At 39.8% G+C, this 20,056-nt stretch overlaps 1 protein-coding gene across 2 annotated transcripts in view; it reads left to right on the forward strand.

The window, feature by feature from the left end:
- Positions 1 to 1,652: 1,652 nt before the first annotated feature.
- MINDY4 (MINDY lysine 48 deubiquitinase 4) overlaps positions 1,653 to 20,056 on the forward strand; it is a 99,597-nt gene continuing 81,193 nt past the window's right edge. For both annotated transcript variants that reach the window (XM_073334753.2, XM_073334752.1), the window contains exons 1-5: positions 1,653 to 1,855; positions 4,946 to 5,065; positions 6,678 to 6,898; positions 13,484 to 13,742; positions 14,881 to 15,341. In XM_073334753.2, coding sequence (XP_073190854.1) covers positions 1,778 to 1,855; positions 4,946 to 5,065; positions 6,678 to 6,898; positions 13,484 to 13,742; positions 14,881 to 15,341 — 1,139 coding nt within the window. In that variant the 5' untranslated portion in view covers positions 1,653 to 1,777. The remainder of the gene's footprint in view (positions 1,856 to 4,945; positions 5,066 to 6,677; positions 6,899 to 13,483; positions 13,743 to 14,880; positions 15,342 to 20,056) is intronic.

Here is a 20,056-nt window from a genome sequence, read left to right on the forward strand (position 1 = left end):
TGGACTCTAATTCTTTGTTGTTGTTTTAAACATAGTTTTTAGTGTATATAGATATCGTAGTTAGAGCAGTATAAAGTCATTGTCTGTATGAAATTTTAGTTTGTACCAACTTCGCTAGTGCTTTTTTATGTAGCCTTTTGTAAAACTAGGCAAATATCTAGATGAGTTGATGAACCCCTTGGAAGACCTCTGCATACCCCTAGAGGTACACGTATCTCTGGTTGAGAACCACTGATCTAGAGTATCCATCTGTTTAGGGAAGAGGCCCTCTGTACATAGACAATTATAATGTGCAGCACATCAAGTAAAGGTACCTTAACAGAAAAGTGAAATGGAAGTTGTTTTTTGGCTTGCATGAGACAGCAAAATGTGGCACGCCAACCTTGATTTCATTGTGATACTCTGAAATTCATCTTAATGCATGTTTTATTATGCATTTTTTCTACAATGAACTATGAAAAAATGTTGTATTTGACTCCCTTAAACTCATCTCAGAATTTGTAATAGAAAATGTATAACAGCCTACATATAGTGTTCATGTTTTACTAAGGTCTTACAAGGGTATTTCCACTGCTAAATGCTCCCACCTCAACAGAAGCTGCCAAGGTAGAAAAATTCAGCTTTCATATTATCTTACTAGTTGCTGGTGTTTGAAAAGTGAATCATATGCTGCTACAATATGATTGCAAACAATCTCTCTACTCTGTATTTGGCACTGGTGGGACTGCTGCCACACTACTGTGAGTAGTTCTGGTGCCCACAATTCGAGAAGGATGTTGAGAAACTGGAGAGGGTTCAGAGAAGAGGCATGAGAATGATCAAAGGATTAGAAAATATGCCACATGAGAGACTCAGATATCGATCTATTTAGTTTAAAAAGAGAAGCTAAGAGGGTAATTTGATTACAGTCTAAGTATCTACATGGGGAACAAATATTTGATACTGGGCCCTTCAGTCAAGCACAGTTATTCCAATGGCTGGAAATGAAGCTAGATACATTCAGCCTGCAAGTAAGCCATAGATTTTTGCCAATAATGGTAATTAACCACTGGAACAATTTACCAAGAACCATGGGGGATTACCCATCACTGACAATTATTAAATCAAGATTGAATGTTTTTTTCTAAAATTTAGACTCTAAGAATTATTTTGGGGAAGACTTATGGCCTATTTTATACAAAAGATCAGACTACATGAACACAGCCATGCCTTCTGGCCTTGGTATCTATGATATTGTTCCTTTAGGATGCCTCCAAGAACTTTACTAGCTTCATATTGTCATACATAGTAAGCTTAGCTCTAAACTCTAATGCCAATGTTGACATTTAAATGTGGATCTAGAAAAGTGCTCACTAAAATGAACAGGCAAATTTTCATTAAATATGTTAGTAAATAATTTAGAAAATCTTGGGTAAACTGAGATTTGAGTATTATGATCTCAAGTTGAGAATGGTTTTCTTGGAATCTGATGTTTACAATATATTGAACTTTAACAGAAATATTATGCACACTAGTTGCATGCTAAATGTTAACACAAGAGCTCTTTTCAGCTGCATGAAAAATCTACTTTCTCACAGAGGGGAGGAGTTCTCTGGCCATCTCTGATGACACACAGTCTCCATGGCAACAAATCCATGACAACGCAACAGAGGAGGGTACTGCAGGCTGCAATTTGAGCTGTCTGCTTCAGGAATGCAGTGGTTAATGGCTGTACGGAAGAGCTAGGAAGTCAGCAAATTTTAATGACCAACTTTGATCAAGTAAAGAACAACCCTGTATGTTTTGGAATAAAATGGATAACTCTTTTGTGGAAGAAGTGGCTGCATCTTTGGTTAGAGAATTTCTCAGCAGAAAGGTAATTTTGTCTCATTTTGCTTCAGTCAATGCATGAGAGACCCTAGCAAAACAACACATGAACACACACACACACCCCGCCAATGAAAGAGATTAAGGGATGCTTGGAGAGGGGAGGGAAAGGGAGAGGAAAGACTTTTTCCAGTTTTTGGGTGCTTGTATTTACACTGTAACAAGCTATTAGAATAAAAACAGTAGACTACATTTCCCATAAGGCATTTCTTTAACAGTAACACTTCTGAATACGGAAGTTGGGTTTTATCTAGCTTAAGAAACATGACTTTGGAAATAAAAATCTGTTTTGTTGAAAATGCCCCCATCAACACTTTAAAAAGGTTATGGAATATTTCTGGGGGCTACTGGGAAGTGTCCATTCTGATACTGTCTAAATATTAAGTTTTCCAAACCTAATAGAGATCAAGCAGTCGGAATGGATGTGGGGAACAGGGGAATACAGAGAAACAGTACAATCATGAATTACACATAGGGGACTGATTTCATGGTTGTAAAAAAATCCCATTCTAAATTTATTTAATTTTCAAACATTCATGCAGATCCCTCTGGAAAGTTTCAGATATTAAAGGGAAAACTGAAATCCTGATAAGGGTTAATTGAAAAACTAGTTTTTCTGGAAGCCCCATTTAAAAAAGCTACTCCATGTAAGGCATTATCATCCACTCTAAATAATGTTCTTGCTGCTCATACCAAACTTAGGGTCAGAAATAAAACAAAAATCCATTTTCAGAATCATAGAATGATAGGACTGGAGGGGACCTCGAGAGGTCATCTACTCCAGCCTCCAGCACTCGTGGCAGGACTATTATCCATCCCTGACAGGTGTTTGTCTAACCTGCTCTTAAAAATCTCCAGTGATGGAGATTCCACAACCTCCCTAGGCAATTTATTCCAGTGCTTAACTACCCGGACAGTTAGGAAGTTTTTCTAATGTCCAACCTAAACCTCCCTTGCTGCAATTTAAGCCCGTTGCTTCTCATCTTATCCTCAGTGGTTAAGAACATTTTTTTTTCCTTCTCCTTGTAACAACCTTTTATGTACTTGACAACTGTTATCATGTCTCCTCTCAGCCTTCTCAGAGTTAAGGCCCTAGTTGGTAGGGATTATAGAAAGCCCCACATTCATACATCTTTGTACTATCCACTCTTCACCTCATAATATTCTCCATCTGCACCCCAGCCTATTAGAGCTATAATTTTAGTATATGGGTTGAGATAGTTAGGATTCCAGGATCCAGATGCTGTTGCCATCCATGGGAATTAGTTTAAAACAAGTTTTAATTCTCTATTTGTCTTATGCTACCAACTCTTTGTTTCAAAGTACAACAGAAGTTATCTGCCAGGATGACATTGTACCAAGATGTTCCGGTAAAAATATTGCATTGCTTTTTAGATTAGACATGTACATAGAACACATAGCGAACCACTATCAAAATTATCAGTTTAAACTGAGCAGTGGGATGATGGCAGAATGGGCAAATACAAGACTTGCTTCAAGGTCCTTCATATCCAAAACCTAGCACTTGTGCCAGATTCAGCTCCTGGAATTTATTCTGCCATTAAGCAAGGGACACACTACAATTGAAAAGAGGCTGCTTTTATTTCATTTCTGCCATAGTGCTTTTTGTGTGTTCATGTGACTTTCTATGGCGCTATTTCATAGCTCAGAAGCACGGTGTCTGCAGCAGAGAATCATTCACTAGCAGTTTTGCCACACATCTTTGTGACTGAAGCCAGCCACCTTAACTCCTTAAAGCAGTCTCTCAGCGTAACTATCAAGTAGGAATTTCATGTCTCATGAGAGCAAAGTAATTTGTTTTGCTGGATTTAGCTTCAACCTTCCCATTCATGGGTTCTAGCCCACGAAAGTTTATGCCCAAATAAATGTGTTAGTCTCTAAGGTGCCACAAGGACTCCTGGTTGTTTTTGTTAATACAGATTAACATGGCTACCACTCTGAAGTCTTCCCATTGTTTACACTAAAATTGGGATTCTTCTCCAAACCTAGCATTTCAGGGCAACTTTGTATGGAGTCTTTCTAAAGTAGAGATTTTATAAGATATTCAGGTGTAGAGCTAATATTTGAATCTTGTCCTGGGACTGCTCTTAATCATTTTTGTGTAATCTTTCAACTCAACCTGATTCATAAGTTCACTAAGTAGTTTAGAAAGAGACTTCATATAACTAAAAGTGGTGCTTTGGTTCTCTTAACTGGAGAAAACCACAAGAGTACTGTAGAAGTATACATTTTGAAATTTTGGATTGGTTTTTAGCCTGCTTTAAGGTCTCTTCAGATCAAGCCCAACATTTTATGTTCGACAAAAGATAATACATTACAAAGCAGATTCAAGTTATTATTTATTAATGGTCAAATACTTTCTGAAAATACCCAACAGCTTGTGCAACACAGGAAGAATACGAGGCCTTCCAGACAGCCATTATCAGATGTCATGCATGCCTGATTGACCTTTGAACATACAATACAGCTTTGTTTTCTACAAATATAACGAGACCTGATCAGTGGAAGTGTTTAGACTATAAAAACATAAGCTACTGTTTCAGATACATGTTATAAACTCATAGCATCCTCTTAAAGATTTTCAACTGCTGCCTAATTATTCTGGGAATTTATATTCACAACAGGCCCAGTTTTCACTGGTAATATTGGCTGCCCCATCAGATATTAATGAGATTCTGAAGTTCAGCACCTATGAAAAAGTCAAGCCACTGGTGTACATATTTCATAACCAAGCTTTATTGATTTTTTATATATTGTGAGCATATAGATTTTATTCCTGACGTAAAAGTACTGTAGCCATGTTTTAAGCATCACCTTGGATAACGTAACCATTGTGTTTGCAGTCTTCCCTTGATTAGTTATAAAAGAAGTTTAGATAATATAGCAATAGTTAAATTATCTAAGACAATAGTAGGAAGTTTAAGCACCACTGCTGTATGTGCTGTAGCAATTATAGCAAGCTTCAAATTAGGTATGACCTATTGAATAAAGATGATATAAACTTTAAAGTTGTACAGTTTCCTGCGGTATGTCTAAAATTGACATTTCTTCCCTTGAGGGTTTAAAAAAGACAAGTGCCATTATGGACAGAGAATTTCCACGTACTGCACTTAGCATCAACAATAGAAATGAACTGCGAAATGTTTTGCATCTACAATCTTTGTACAAAGAAAACAAGGTAAGGGAATTTTCACTTTTGTACTTAAGTGCCAGAAGTCAGCATCACCAACAGTTGTATGTTATTACATGTTAAAAGCAATCTTAAAAAAACTGGTCAGACAAGAATCATCATTATGGGGTTACTTTAAAGTGCAAAGAGCTTTTAGCTGGACTTACTACGTGTCATTTCCCATTACTGGTTGTAAAGAATAGACCTGATCTACATTTTGACTTTAAGGAGGGGCTGAGATAATGAGGTTGTGTAAGTTGCATAGCACAAGGTTAAGGGCTGGAGATGGAACACTAACTCTTATTACAACTTCAGTCTACATAAACGTTATTTAGAGTAGGGAGCAGTTAATTTTCCATCAGAGATTATTCACTTTTAGTGTACCCATTTTCCAAATGAAGTTTTTTGTACACCAGAATCTAACCCAGACAGAATGGATAGTAAGCATCATCTTGAGTGAGAATTGAACAAGAATGCAACATTGCCTGGTTTTACAGGCACTGTTATCAGATCATGCTTTCAAAACATTTTGTAAAACTAAGCCTTTGCCACTTATGGGCATTGTAGACAATACATTTTTATTTATTTTTCAGTAAGAGTAGGTGTGTTAGCACTGCTGTCCTAACTATATTTCAGTTCAGGTAATTTTACCTACCCAAGTTTCTCCTGCATTTTTATGGGTATATCATGTTCAGCTACTTCACTTGTCCCAAAATACTGTATTGTGCTTCTGTATGTGGTAGCCTTGTTCAACTACAGATGTTGCTGGAAACATTAAATGGTACACATGTAAATTGGTTTAGGATACTTTCGAACAATATATACTATGTAAAATGAGTGGCAATTATCCTGGTATAACCATAGTTATGTTAGGTTTGGTTTTGCTTTTAATGCTCAGCTTTGTACGGTTACACAGTGTAGTTTTTTACTGGTTTCGAAGGACATATGTTTTGTTCAGTACCTTTTCCTTGTTACGTTTACACAGAAGTGGTTGACACCCAATATTTCTGACTTTCTTTTAAAACCAACATTTGAGAAATGTAGTTCAACATGCATGATTACATTTACTTATATCTAATTGGATAGCTAATGCTAGCTGCAGAACTAAAGATTTTTTTTGCCAGAAAAACAGAACAGAAATCAGAAGTTTGAGTTATTATTGCATGTATAATATTCTAGTTAGTTCAATCCCCTATGGTCAGTTTCCCAAGGAGTAGTTTCTTACTGGAATAAACATATCACTTTAGTAATTTCTTTGGATATTGTATTAAGAAATATTTTTAAATATGAAGCCAAGAAAAAAGGACTGGAGAAAGAATGTTTTGTTTCACTGTCTGCCTATTCTGTTTTAATCTTCTGACTCTTTAAGAATCTTTAAGGTGTAAAATAAACTGGATCTCTGACTACTCAACATTCCTTAATATTTTCCTGAATCATACCATTTATGAACTAACATGACTTTATATGTGCAAAACCCCTCAGTGCATCCTAAAAGACCATGAGCCGGTTTAAATTGCTGCACTGTAAAACTAAAATGTTTCTCAATCTTCTGTTTTAACTAAAGTTAACTGGAGACTTTCAATAGTTGTGAAGCAACGTATTCCCTCCTCCTCCTCTCCAGGCAAAGGAGAATCCACTGAAAACAATTCTTGAAGTTATCACCAATTATTTTCTTGAACATTTTGGGACCACCAGATGCATCACAAGTCCTGTAGCTTCAGTTCCACAAGCTAAGAGCTCACAGTCTAGGTGTATAGAAACATCACTAGTTAATGACTACTCAGATGAAGACATGCATGGCAGAACAACTGTGTCTGATGCAAGTAAAACTGAAGTTTACAGGTATAGTTCCATTTTACTTTATGTAAGTATGTATGCAGTCTAATCCCTACATTCAAAATTACAAATATAAAGAGGTTTCGGTTTTTACATTCAGTTTTGTCACCTTTTCTTAGGTGCCTTTAACTTGCCACACTATTAAAAGGGGTACTATGATCAATATAGGTAAATATATTCTAAATTGAGACCATCCTCTTAATTATGTGCTCCTTGAGATTTGTCTTAGGGTGCCCTCTGCTATCATACTTGGTGTTTGACAATCTCTCTAGCCTACATCTTCATTCTGCTGTACAAGGGGTTCTGAGCTATTATACCAGATGTTTGAGAAAGTTCAGTATGAATGCATGCCTTTAAATGAGTGGTGGGCAACCTGCGGCCAGTCCATCAAGGTAATCTGATAGCACGCCGTGAGACATTTTTCTGACGTTGACTGTCCGCAGGCACGGCCCCCCGCAGCTCCCAGTGACCACGGTTCGCTGTTCCGAGCCACTGGGAGCTGCGGGGGGGGGGCTGTGCCTGCAGCTCCCAGTGACTACAGTTTGCCGTTCCTGGCCACTGGGAGCTACAGGGGGCCGTGCTTGCGGACAGTCAGTCAGCAAAATGTCTCATGGCCCACAATTAGATTACCCCGATGGGCCACAGGTTGCCCACCACTGCTTGAAGTAGTGATAAATCTCTAGGCAATAAATTCTCTTTTCTGTAACTAGAAATAGAGTACATAGGATCAGAACCATAAAAAAAGGCATGATAGTATTTGTTTCATCCCCACTAACTTAACAACTTCCAAGTATTTTAAGCCCATTTCTACCCAACTGTATATCCTGCAGTGTGGAGCTTGTACAAATCCTTTCTATGACTTACTTTTCAATATTAATGTCCCTTTGTTGTTCAGATGTTTATGTTTAGTTTATGCTAGATACTATGCTTCAACTGAACAGTTTTAGAAGCAGGTTCTTCTATTTGCTAGAGCAGTGGTTCTGAAACTTTTGTACTGGTGACCCCTTTCACGTTAACAAGCCTCTGAGTGTGGACCCCCCTTATATAGTAAAAACACTTTTTTATATATTTAACACCATTATAAATGCTGGAGGCAAAGCAGGGTTTGGGGTGGAGGCTGACAGCTTGTGACCACCCACGTAATAACCTTGCAACCCCTGAGGGGTCCCCAACCCCCACTTTGAGAACCCCTGGGCTAGATCAATTGAAGGCCCAGAGCCTCTGGCAATCTGAACCATGCTTGGCCCCTCGCTCCCATGGCTTTCAAGTCCTCTGTAGCTGCCCGTGCTTTACTCTTGGTTCCTTTAGCAGGGTCAATGCGCGGGCAGGCTGAACAAACTGGATTTTTAAGCATGTTGCCCAGCTGCCTCTCAGCCAGCGATGACGCCTCACCCCAAACGAGGGAAGAGCCCTACAGACATGGCAGGTCTGCAGCAGTGTGAGGGAGGGAGATGTTGAAAGCAAACGCGTCCACCGCATCTCCCCCGCCCCTTCCCCCGCCCCCAGTGAGACAGTTTGAAACAAGGCGGCGCGAGCTCCCCTCCCCCACAGGCGGGCTTGCCCGCCAGCGGGGGCAGCCAGGGAGCTCGAGCCCTGCGGGCGCGTCTGAAACCTGCGCACTCCGCTCTCGTGCAACACCTCCGTCGCGCAGGCGCAATGAAGCAGGCGACCGTTCTCTCCCACCCCCGCCGCGCGCGCGCGCACGCGCGCAAGGAGGCAGGACTGATTGACCAGCGAGCTCTCCGCTCCGGACGCAGGGCGGCCCCGACTGGCAGGAAGTGTGATGGCGCAGGTTCACTCTCTTTCTGTGCCTCGGTGGGACTCTATGACCCTCACCCTCCAAAGCCGCTGGGCTTGCGCAGTGTTTCCCTGGCGGAGGAGGGCAGGGAGGAGTGCCCAGCTGTTTTTAAAGAGGCACACCCACGTTCGTCTCTCCCCTCCCCAGTAGCATATGGTGGGGTTTCAGGGTGCAGCCAGGGGAGGGGTGACCCCACTGACATGCCTGGTCTCACCCCCCCCTCTGTTGCTCCAAAGGTAGCTTGAGAAAGGTGAGTTGCCAACTCTCACAGGAGGTGGTGCTTTTTTTAAAAAAGCCCCAGCTCCAGGAGTCAAGTGATTACCTGAGACACTTAGCTTTCTTTACAGAAAGATTACACTTCTAGCCACTGTGGGTGCAGAGATAAGCTTGATGACATGACCCCAGTGTACTCTGAAAGCTCAGAAACCAGAAGGCAAAGAAAAAATAACACAATGTATTCACTTAAAAAATAATGATGGTTTGTTTTTGTGTTTTTGTTTTGTCAGGCTTGTGGGGTTTTTTTGGATTGCCTGACTCATGATTCTTGCATGCTTGGGGTTGGCGATGCTGAGCGTGGATGCATGTGGGAATGGAAGAAAGTAAATTGAGTGGGTGTGCCATAGAGGCATACATTGTGGGTTTGTGCTCAGGTGGTATAAATCAGTGTAGCTCTATTGACTGCAATGGAGCTGTGCCAATTTACACCAGCTGAGATTCAGCCCATTTGTATGTTGATCTCATTCCTACCTTTGAGTGGCCTTGGACGGGATGTGAATAAAGATGGGGATTTCTCCATCCCATCTTTAATACCAATGGGGCTGCAGATCTCTGTCAGTGGGGACAGTGGGATGCATATTGGCCCATGCTCTGGCAACACAGAGGGGCTGCAAAGCTGCCGTAACAAGAAATGGCTTGCGGGACTGCCCACCTGGCTATGCTAAGCCCGTCCACTCCCCACAGAATGTCCAGGCACGAAGGAGTGTGGCTGGAGTATGCTACCTCCAGTGACCCCCGTAACCAAGTCAGCCCGCAGCAGCCAGAGGAGAAATGGTGCAATTACAGTGTAAAACGCCAGTGCCTGAGATGAGTCCTCATTTCAGCCTTCCTGAAAATTAAAAAAAAAAAAAAAGTGAGACGGCACAGAATGAGAATTAGATTTTCTGTGCCAAGCGCTGGTTCCTTGAGTGATTATCTAATAACCATCTCTTATAGATACGTTTACCTCTTCACAGCCTTTAGAGAGGCTTTGACAAACTCTTAAAAACAGCCCCAGCATTTCACACATGGGCCAGATTTTTAGAGGTAGTTAGGTACCTAAAGTTGCAGATAGATGCCGAATGGGATTTTCAAAAGCACGTAGGCACCCATGGAGCTTCAGTGCCTTGGCGCTTTTGAAAATCCCACTAGGCACTTATCTGCATTATTAGGTGCCTAAATACCTTTTAAATCAGGCCCACTGTGCCCTTTGCCAGCCAAGAGTTTCATGGCCCTGATTCACAAGTCATTGTCCCTAGCACCTCTAGAACTTCCATGTATCCTTTCTGTATACTGTGCCCTTCCCTATTGCGCAATATTTTGGTTGCTTTTAAAAGCAACTGTTTAACTATTTAATTAAAAGGTATATTTTATAACACAACATATTTTTTAACTTCATGGAACTTGCTGCTGAAGGATCCTAATGATGAAAATAGTTAATTAGAAAAAAAGGTTTAAAAGGTTAGATATTTATATGAACATGCTAACCACTTAATGTTTTAGCCTCTGCAGTTACATTAGCTGGGATACAAATTATATTGGTACTAATACTCATGCATCAGGGCATAAATTGCTCACCAACTATAGTCAGGAAGTACAATCCCCCCATGATATACCATTTGGGTTGCACAATACTGTAGATCAGAGGTTCTCAAACTGTGGGTCGGGACCCCAAAGTGCATCGTGACACTGTTTTAATGGGGTCGCCAGGGCTGCCATTAGACTTGCTGGGGCCTGGGGCTAAAGCTGAAGTCCAAGGGCTTCAAGCCCTGGGTGGCAGGGCTCAGGCTTCGGCTTCACCCCAGGGTGGCAGGGCTCAGGTTACAGACCTCCCACCCCCACCCAGGGCTGAAGCCCTTTGGCTTTGCCCCCCCCCCCCCCCACCTGGGGCAGCGGGGCTCAGGTAGGCTCAGGCTTCGGTCCCCACTCCTGGGATCATGTAATAATTTTTTTTATCAGAAGGGGGTCACAGTGCAATGAAGTTTGAGAGCCCCTACCATAGATGCTTTATGGGGTTTTATACCTTCCTGTGAATCATCTGGAACTGGCTAAAGTCAGAGGGTGAAATTCTGGCCCCACTGAAGTCAATAGGAGTTTTGCCAGAATTTCACCTATCAACCAGATACTAGACTAAGGCCTAATCCTGCAAAGACTTACGTACATGGGTGACTTTACAATTTGAGTGCAATCCCCATTGAATTCAATGTGGCTACTCATACATAAAGATAAGCACCTGCATAAGTCATTGCAGGATGAGAGCCATATAGTATTCTTGCACATCCTATGTTTAAATAAGGAGTCAGAACTTTTGGCAATGTAATATTAGCAAGACACAAAAATCTAAGCCTCACAGAAACACATTACAAAATGTAAATCATAAGAATGAAATACTTTAAAAACATCCTTAACTTTAATCCAAAATCAGTGAGTCTCATTCCAAATCAGAGACTCTTGGCAAGCTTTGAAGGAATGGCAATGGTTAGGCTGCTGGTTTGCTGCGACCCCTGTCCATCATGCTGACCAATTTTGCCTCATTGTTTCCTGGTATTCCCCCCTCTGGCTATATCTGTCTTGTTTTATACTTAGATTGCAAGCTCTTTGGGGCAGGGACGATTAATCACGCTGTTAAACAATAATAGAAAACCATCTATTTAAATATTTGTGGATGTTCTCCTACATTTTCAAATATATTGATTTCAGTTACTCAACACAGAATACAAAGTGTACAGTGCTCACTTTATATTTATTTTTATTCCAAATATTTGCACTGTAAAAAAAACAAAAGAAATAGTATTTTTCCATTGCACTGTAGAGCCATCTCTTTATCATGAAAGTTGAACTTATGAATGTAGAATTATGTACAAAAAAACCTGCATTCAAAAACAATCAATGTAAAACTTTAGAGCCTACAAGTCCACTTAGTCCTACTTCTTGTTCAGCCAATCACTCAAACAAGTTTGTTTACATTTGCAGGAGATAATGCTGCCCTCTTCTTGTTTACGATGTCACCTAAAAGTGAGAACAGGCATTCACATGGCACTGTTGTATTCGGCACTAAAGATTCATATATCTCTTCATGCTTCAACCACCATTCCAGAGGACATGCATCCATGCTGATGATGAGTTCTGCTTGATAACGATCCAAAGCAGTGCAGACCGACGCATGCTCATTTTCATCATCTGAGTTAAATACCAGCTCCAGAAGGTTGATTTTCTTTTTTGGTGGTTCGGTTCTGTAGTTTCCACATCAGAGTGTTGCTCTTTTAAGACTCTTGAAAGCATGCATCACACCTTGTCCCGCTCAGATTTTGGAAGGCACTTAAGATTCATAAACCTTGGTTTGAGTGCTGTAGCTATCTTTAGAAATCTCACATTGGTACCTTCTTTGCATTTTGTCAAATTTGCAGTGAAAGTGTTCTTTAACAAACAACATGTGCTGGGTCATCATCCAAGACTGCTATAACTTGAAATATATGGCAGAGAATGTGGGTAAACAGCAGGAGATACACAATTCTCCCTCAAGGTGTTCAGTCATTAAGTAATTAATGCATACGTTTTTTAACAAGCATCATCAGCATGGAAGCATATCCTCTGGAATGGAGGCTGAAGCAAGAAGGGGCATATGAATATTTAGCATATCTGGCACGTAAATACCTTGCAATGCTGGCTACTAAAGTGCCATGCAAATGCCTGTTCTCACTTTCAGGTGATATTGTAAATAAGAAGCGGGCAGCATTATCTCCTGCAAATGTAAATAAACTAGTTTGTCTCAGCAATTGTCTGAACAAGAAGTAGGACTGAGTGGATTTGTAGGCTCTAAAGTTTTACACTGTTTTGTTTTTGAGTTGCAGTTATATAACAAAAAGAATCTACATTTGTAAGTTGCACTTTCACGATAAAGAAATCGCACTTCAGTACTTGTATGAGGTGAATTGAAAAATACTGTTTCTTTTGTTTATCATTTTTAAAGTACAAATATCTGTAATAAAAATAATAATATAAAGTGAGCACTGTACACTTTGTATTCTGTATTGTAATTGAAATCAATATATTTTAAAATGTAGAAAAACATCCAAAAATATTTAATACATTTCAATTTGTATTCTACTGTTTAACAGTGCGATTAAAATTGATTAATCATGATTAATTTTTTTGAGTTAATTGCATGAGTTAACTATGATTAATCGACAACCCTAATTACAAATAAGAAATAATAATAAATTAATTCTCACTGAAGACAGCTAATGGTTTAAAAGCTATTTAGGATTTTATACATACTTTCTCCATTAGGATATGGTATGTAGCACATTAAGATATCATAAAATTAAAATAATGATTTATTTAATTTATAATTCATTCCAGAAAAAGTGCAGGATTAAAAACTGAAGAGCTGTATGTAGACATTTTAAGTGATAAGCTATCATAGTCATATATAATTGCTAGATAATTCACAAGTAACTCAACCACGTTATTATTGTAATTTTTTATTGATAGTATTTGTGTATAATTTCATTTTAAATACCTTTCTTCCCTTGTAGATATGACATTGATGTTCCACGAGATAAAGTCATTCCATCGAAGAGACATCAACATAAAAGAGAGAAATCCAAGACTGTGGTAGAACCCAATAGTGGCTCATCCTCTGAAGGAGATAAAAAGTTAAAAAATAGCAGAGATGATTTGAAAATAACAGAAACTTCTGAGGAGATGAAGACCACAATGAGAGAGAAGCAAAAGTCCAGGTCTAGTCTCATTGTCAGAGGAATGATGGCTGGACCCACTGCAAGTTCACAAGAGGTGCTTTCCTGTACTTCTAGAGAGATTAAATAGAGGGTTAGAGTTATAGATTTCTACATTATATTTGCTAGTAAAGACATTTGAATATAACATGCAGATTGTTTTTGTATATTAAATTACTATATTTACAGTTTGTAGTAGAGCAGTAATTTAAGGAAGCAACTATAGTTAGTAATTTAAGGAAATCTTTTAGATGATTTAGAACCATCAGCAATCATCACATTGTATAATAACTAACCTATGCAACTCTCTGATCTTTGATTACACCATGTATAGTTATTGTTTATTTTCCATTCTCATTACCTTTTATTTCTTTAAGACTGGAATTTTCAAGGGTACCTAAGGGAGTTAGGCACTCAAATCCCAATGAATTTCTTTGGAAACCCCAGCCTAAATCAAAAACAGTTCTTGGTTCCAGCAATTAAACTTCAACTAACATTCTCATGTGTTTTGTACTTTACTGTTTCAGTGAGTATTCTTGAAAACCAGCACCAAGATTCATGTTTTTGGTTTTTCTCCCTATTCTGTTTTTTTATGTCAATGGGAGTTTTGCCTGAGTAAAGAGTGTAAAGTTGGACCTATGATCATTAGCAATGGAAAAACTCACACGATCAGTTTGAGTAATTTCTCAGATGCACGTAAAAGTTTGTGTGTGTATCTGAACTTGTCTAAACCACTTTGGTCTGGAAATAGGACTGGATACTTTCCTGTACTTCCTGGTTTCATCTGAGCTGGGTAAAACCTCAACAACAAGCTTTTGTGAACTATTTCATTTCTGATCCTGGATGACAAGAAGGAGTGCCTGAAAATGCACAACAATTAAGACACCAAAAAAGTTGATCCTTATTATTTATTTATTTATTATGTTGTAGCACCAAGTAGCACTAATCATGGGCCAGGTGGACCCCACCCCAAGTGACTTACCATATAGTTCTGGCTTGATATTGGCCAAATTTTGGTTGAAGATGCAAGTCAGTTCTTACTGTTATTATCCAAACAGGCTCTCCCCCATCCCTAATAACAGAATAAACTGCATATCCCAGTAGTTAGACTAATAGGGGCTTCTGCTTTCTTGTGTGTTTGTTTAAAAAGGCTGAACATTGAATCTGGTATTTTCTTTATTTACAACTTATTCTAGGATTTAGTAAAAAGGAGGCTTCTGAAACGATCCTCTGGCATAAATAGCACAATGCAATTCAAAGGGGAAGATCATCAGAAAAAATCTTCAGAGATGCCAACTAGTGATTTTCAAGAGATTAAAGGAACTTCCACAGAGTCCGTGAGTTACCTTTCATCACACAATGCCAGTGCTCTGAAAGTAGATATGGAATTTTCATCAAAGATTTCATCAAACTCATACACAAGTTCAGTCAGTGAGAAGCTAAGACATACGCCCAAAGACACAGCTGATCCACTTGCCAAACTCTTATCGGAAAGAGAAAGAACCAAGGTTGAAGAAGGGAAACCAATGACAAGCTCTGATATAGACACCAGTGAAAAAAACATCAAATTAAATGTTCTTCACAGACATTCAGAAACTGAAAGAGAGAAGAGAGAAAGATCTCCCAAAAACAATGAGAATCGGTTATCAGGACGCAGGTAAGACTGTTGGGTATCTTTGAAGAATATCTGTAAAACTACTGCACTGAAGAGTTCAGGAAGTGTTGTAGTTAACTAATATTGATTTGTGCAGGAAGCCTACATATGATTTTCATTTAGCTCAGAGGCACAAAAGGAGGTGCTCAAGAAAGACACCTCTTATGCATTAAGAACTAGCACTGATGAGCTTTGGATTGTGTTAAGATGGTGAATAAGAAAGTATGATACATCTCTTCACATAACCTAAGAACCAGGGCTCACCCAATGAAATTAATAGGCAGCAGATTTAAAACAAACAAAAGGAAGTATTTCTTCACACAATGCACAGTCAACCTGTGGAACTCGTTGCCATGGGATGTTGTGAAGACCAAAAGTATAGCTGGGTTCAAAAAAGAATTAGGTAAGTTCATGGAGGACAGGTCCATCAATGGCTGTTAGCCTCTGTTTGCCAGGTGCCGGACTGGACAACAGGGGATGGGTCACTTGATAATTGCCCTGTTCTGTTCATTCCCTGTGAAACATCTGGCACTGGCTGCCATTGGAAGACAGGATACTGGGCTAGATGGACCATTGGTCTGACTCAGTATGGCTGCTCTTGTGTTTTTATGAACTGAGTCCTGTTGCATCTGAGAAGTATGAGAATATGGTCTCCGTGTCCTCATGTAAAATGAGGGAATATAGAAGGTGATCTTCAAGTCTCTAAGAGGGAGAGAGAGAGCTTCCTTAACCCCAAAAACATATTGATGGCTTTCCCTCTCCTTCCACCCTTATATGTCACTACCTTCACATGGATTATAAACTCTTCAGTGCAGGATCTGAGGTATTTTATACATAGGAGCTTTGTACAGCTCGTAGCACATTGGGACCTTGATGCTGATCCATGCTTCAGGGCGCTAATGTGAAGTAAATACACATTGTCTGAATGGGGCTGTGATCTTGATTAGGCCTTGGAATAATGCAGGGCTATAGTGCATCAGGTTTAAGCAGGCTGATTTCTGAACATATTAGGATGCTTTATATCTGAGCAGCAGAAGAGGAAAAGGCTGGAGATAGTGTTGTTTTTTCCCTTTCAAGTGATGCTAGGACAGGTTGTCTTTAAGAGTTATCTTGCCTGAAGTTAGAATGAACTTGGCTAAAAGTTTCTAATTTTGGTCTCCATCTTCATTGGCCCATTGATTATAGCAGTCTATAATTAGGTGCATAAATAAGTGGCCTGAATTGCAATAGAATAAGTGTATAAATAAGTGGCCTGAATTGCAATATTCAGTCAATAGAAATTGAGGGTGGTCAGCACCTCTTAAAATGAGGAGACTTGGGTAGGTGCCTTATTGGGGGTATAGAAGAGTAGCATTAGGCACCTGGTTTGAAAATCTTAGACTGAATGTAATACTGGTTATTAAAAGAGTAGGTTTAAAACCAAAACACTGAGGATGACCTGATCACTATTCCAAACTGCAAACTTAAATTCTCTCTTTTGGTTTATTTGGTTTCTGTATTTAAATTCTGCAACCTAATGAGTATGGGGCACTGTTAACATCCATGATAGTATGTTAGGTCCCTCCACCTTCCTTTTCAGTGGACTGGAGGAAGCAGCGAGCAAGGGACTGACTTAAGCTGCATGGAGACCAGCGTGGCACTTTTCTCTTCCTGGGAGCCAAAACACATTTGCAGAGGCTGTTGGATTTCCTCCCCTTTCCTCTTCCTTCACCTGCATGACACCGTTATTTGTTCATGTTAGCAGGCTTCATCTGAGTGATACGGATTGCTGAACAACCTGTCAGAACACCGTCTTCAAGGTCCCAGCATCCCAAGAGGTTTACAGTAGATGGCCAAAAAAAGCCATTATGTCACGAGTAAGAAAAAATAAGTATTCTGCACTACCAGAAAGAATTGTTTTAGGGAATACAGGGTGAAAAGAGTGAGTATGTTCCCAATACTAATGAAATAACAGGAGTATAGCAGATTATTTATCACCGCTTTGCATTGTAGCACAGGGCTGGCTCAAACTGAGCAGGAGGTTTTGTTCAAACAAATCGTTTGTAATACCTCCATGCAGCTGCTGCTGGGCCTCGCAGCACCTACCATACTAAATCAGCACCTGTGGGACAGAGACGAAAAGCAGTAGCTGTGCTGAAAGGAATTGACACCCCATGCACAATCCTGCACAATGTATGTATGTCACTGAGCTAAAACAGCTTTGATTCCTCTGATGGAATGAGCAGATTTCAGAAAGAACAGTGGAGGGAGCTGTTTCATAAACAGTCTGTCTAATCATTGCATTGGTATTAGTATCCTAAGACCTTGCTGACATAGGGCTCTCAGGCTGCTGCCCGGTGCTGAGAACTCTGGCCAAACCCAGCAAAGTGTGGAAGTACTGTGAGCACATGAGTATTCTCTTTGAAGTCAGGGGTCTGCTCCTGTGCTTAAAGTTAATCATATGCTTAAATGCTTTGCCAGATTTGGGCAGATTGTTTAGCACTTCAGTTGTAAACTTTTTTAGGTAGGGATTGTCTTTTTTGTTCCCTGTTTGTACAGTGCCTAGCATGACTGGGTCCTGGTCCATGAGTAGGGCTCATAGGTGCTGGAATAGTACAAATAATAAATAATAATAACTTTGCAGGATCTGTCTCAGAAAGTATAACAGTCGCTATTTATTGGGATCCAAAGTTCACTCTCTGTAACTCCCATGTAGTTCCATTGACTTCAGTGTTAACAAGGACAGATTTTGACCCTTCTCGATTAATATTTGAGATTTAGTTTAGGACTGATTGCAGCTGGTTCACCCGCAGGGTTTTGTAACCTTTTTCTTTTTTTCCCTTAGCAAAGTAAAGACATTCCAGTCTTATTTTTCATTCCTGTTTTCTTTTCCTTTTTCTGGCTAGCCATTTTCAAAGGTTCCTATTGTTATTCACCACCCCAGGCACCTTTTGTCTATATATGCACTTGGCAAAAAAAGAAGGCAAAACCACAGTGCTACATCAAAGGACTATCTGAATATCAATGAATAATGGCTGCTGACAGAGCAGACAAAAATAACTGTTTATAAAAATCTACTGAAGAAATATGGATTCCTCAATATTTGGGCTCCCACACTTAAGTAAAAGAGAAAGATGAACACCATGCTGTGTTTGCTGTTTTGTGAGTCATTATATCATTAATTAGTCTTAGACAAGGCAAGAATTGGGGGGCACAGGAGGCTATCTGTTAACTAACTTCAGTTTAATAATGATAATAATAATACTGATCTCTTATGCTTTTCATCAGGAGATTTCAAAGCAATGACAAAGGAGATCAATATCATTTTCCCTTTTCAGTTGGAGAAACTGAACACAAAGAGGTGATGTGACTTTCCCAAGGTCACCAAGCAGGCCCATGGCAAAGCTGGGAATCAGAGGCGGATTAGGGGTTTGTGGGGCCCTGGGCCAGAGCAAATGGGGGCCCCTCCCCACCCCTTTCACCTGCAGTCCCCCCCACCTGGCGCTTCTGCTGGGGAAACGAGGTCAAGGCGGAAGTGTTTGCCCCATCCCGCCTCCCCTCCTGGCACTTCTGCTGAGGAGCTTGGTCAGGGCGCAGGGGCTTCTCCCGCCCGGTGCTCCTGATGGGGAGCAAGGTCGGGGCACGGGGGCTTGCCCTACCCCACGTGCCCAGCACTCCTGCTGGTCAGGGCTTGGGGGCTTCCCCTGCTCCCTGGTAGGAGTGCCAAGCGGGCAGAGTGGGTTGGGGTCGGGGGCACCCAATTGGCTGGGGCCCCTGAGCACATGACCAATTGGCCCAGAGGCTAAATCCGCCGCTGCTGGGAATAGAACCCAGGTATCTTAAATCCCAGTCTAGTGCTCTATTGACTAGTTTAGACTAATAATATATATATATATATATATATATATATATATATAGTACAGTATTAAAAATATAAATGCAAAACCAGTCCTTTACATTCAACAGTAAGTACTGAGGCCAACATTGCATTAGCTTTGTTGGGAGTTTGTTCTGAATAAGAACTTCAGGATTAGAATCTTATTTTTATAGGCACATTTTAGCCAGGTAGACAAACTGAGAAGACATTTGGATTTCTCTTACAACCAAAATTAAATGCTCAGCCATTTTAGATTTACATATAAGAGGAATGATGAACTGACTATGAATGGAATACTTCCAAAAATGATCAGCTGTAGTAATAAAAATATTCTCCAAATATTCTTAGAAAAGCAAACTTAGTTGCTATTATTTCTTATTAAGTAGTTTTTCATAAAATAGCTGACTGCATTTAGGAAAATCAATTAGAAACAAAGAGTATGGATGTAGCTTGTGGCATTTATCAGTTTATTTAAAGGACACCATTAGGGATCTGTGGATTAATATCTGATTTATTTACCTTAACAGATATTGTCCATTTTATAGGTCTCACAAAGATTCCAAACATCCACCATTAAAAAGTCAACATTTAACTACATTTACTACACTACCACTGGTAATTGTGGTAAAATGTTGACTTCTTAATGGAGACCTCTCTATTTTTCAATACACTTTTGACTTACCATGCATCCCCTTGTAGATATACTGTGTCTACTGCCATGTAATAACTTTTAAAACATCCCTTTAGTCACAGAAGTTAGAGATGGAAAAATATCTATCTTACATACTGCCTATCACTGTGGTGTCTTAGTGCTTCTATACAAAACTAAAGAGTGCAAATGAGAGGAACAAAGGTGTTGTTT

This window comes from Lepidochelys kempii, chromosome 2 (assembly GCF_965140285.1).
Source record: "Lepidochelys kempii isolate rLepKem1 chromosome 2, rLepKem1.hap1, whole genome shotgun sequence".
Lineage (NCBI taxonomy): Eukaryota > Metazoa > Chordata > Testudines > Cheloniidae > Lepidochelys > Lepidochelys kempii.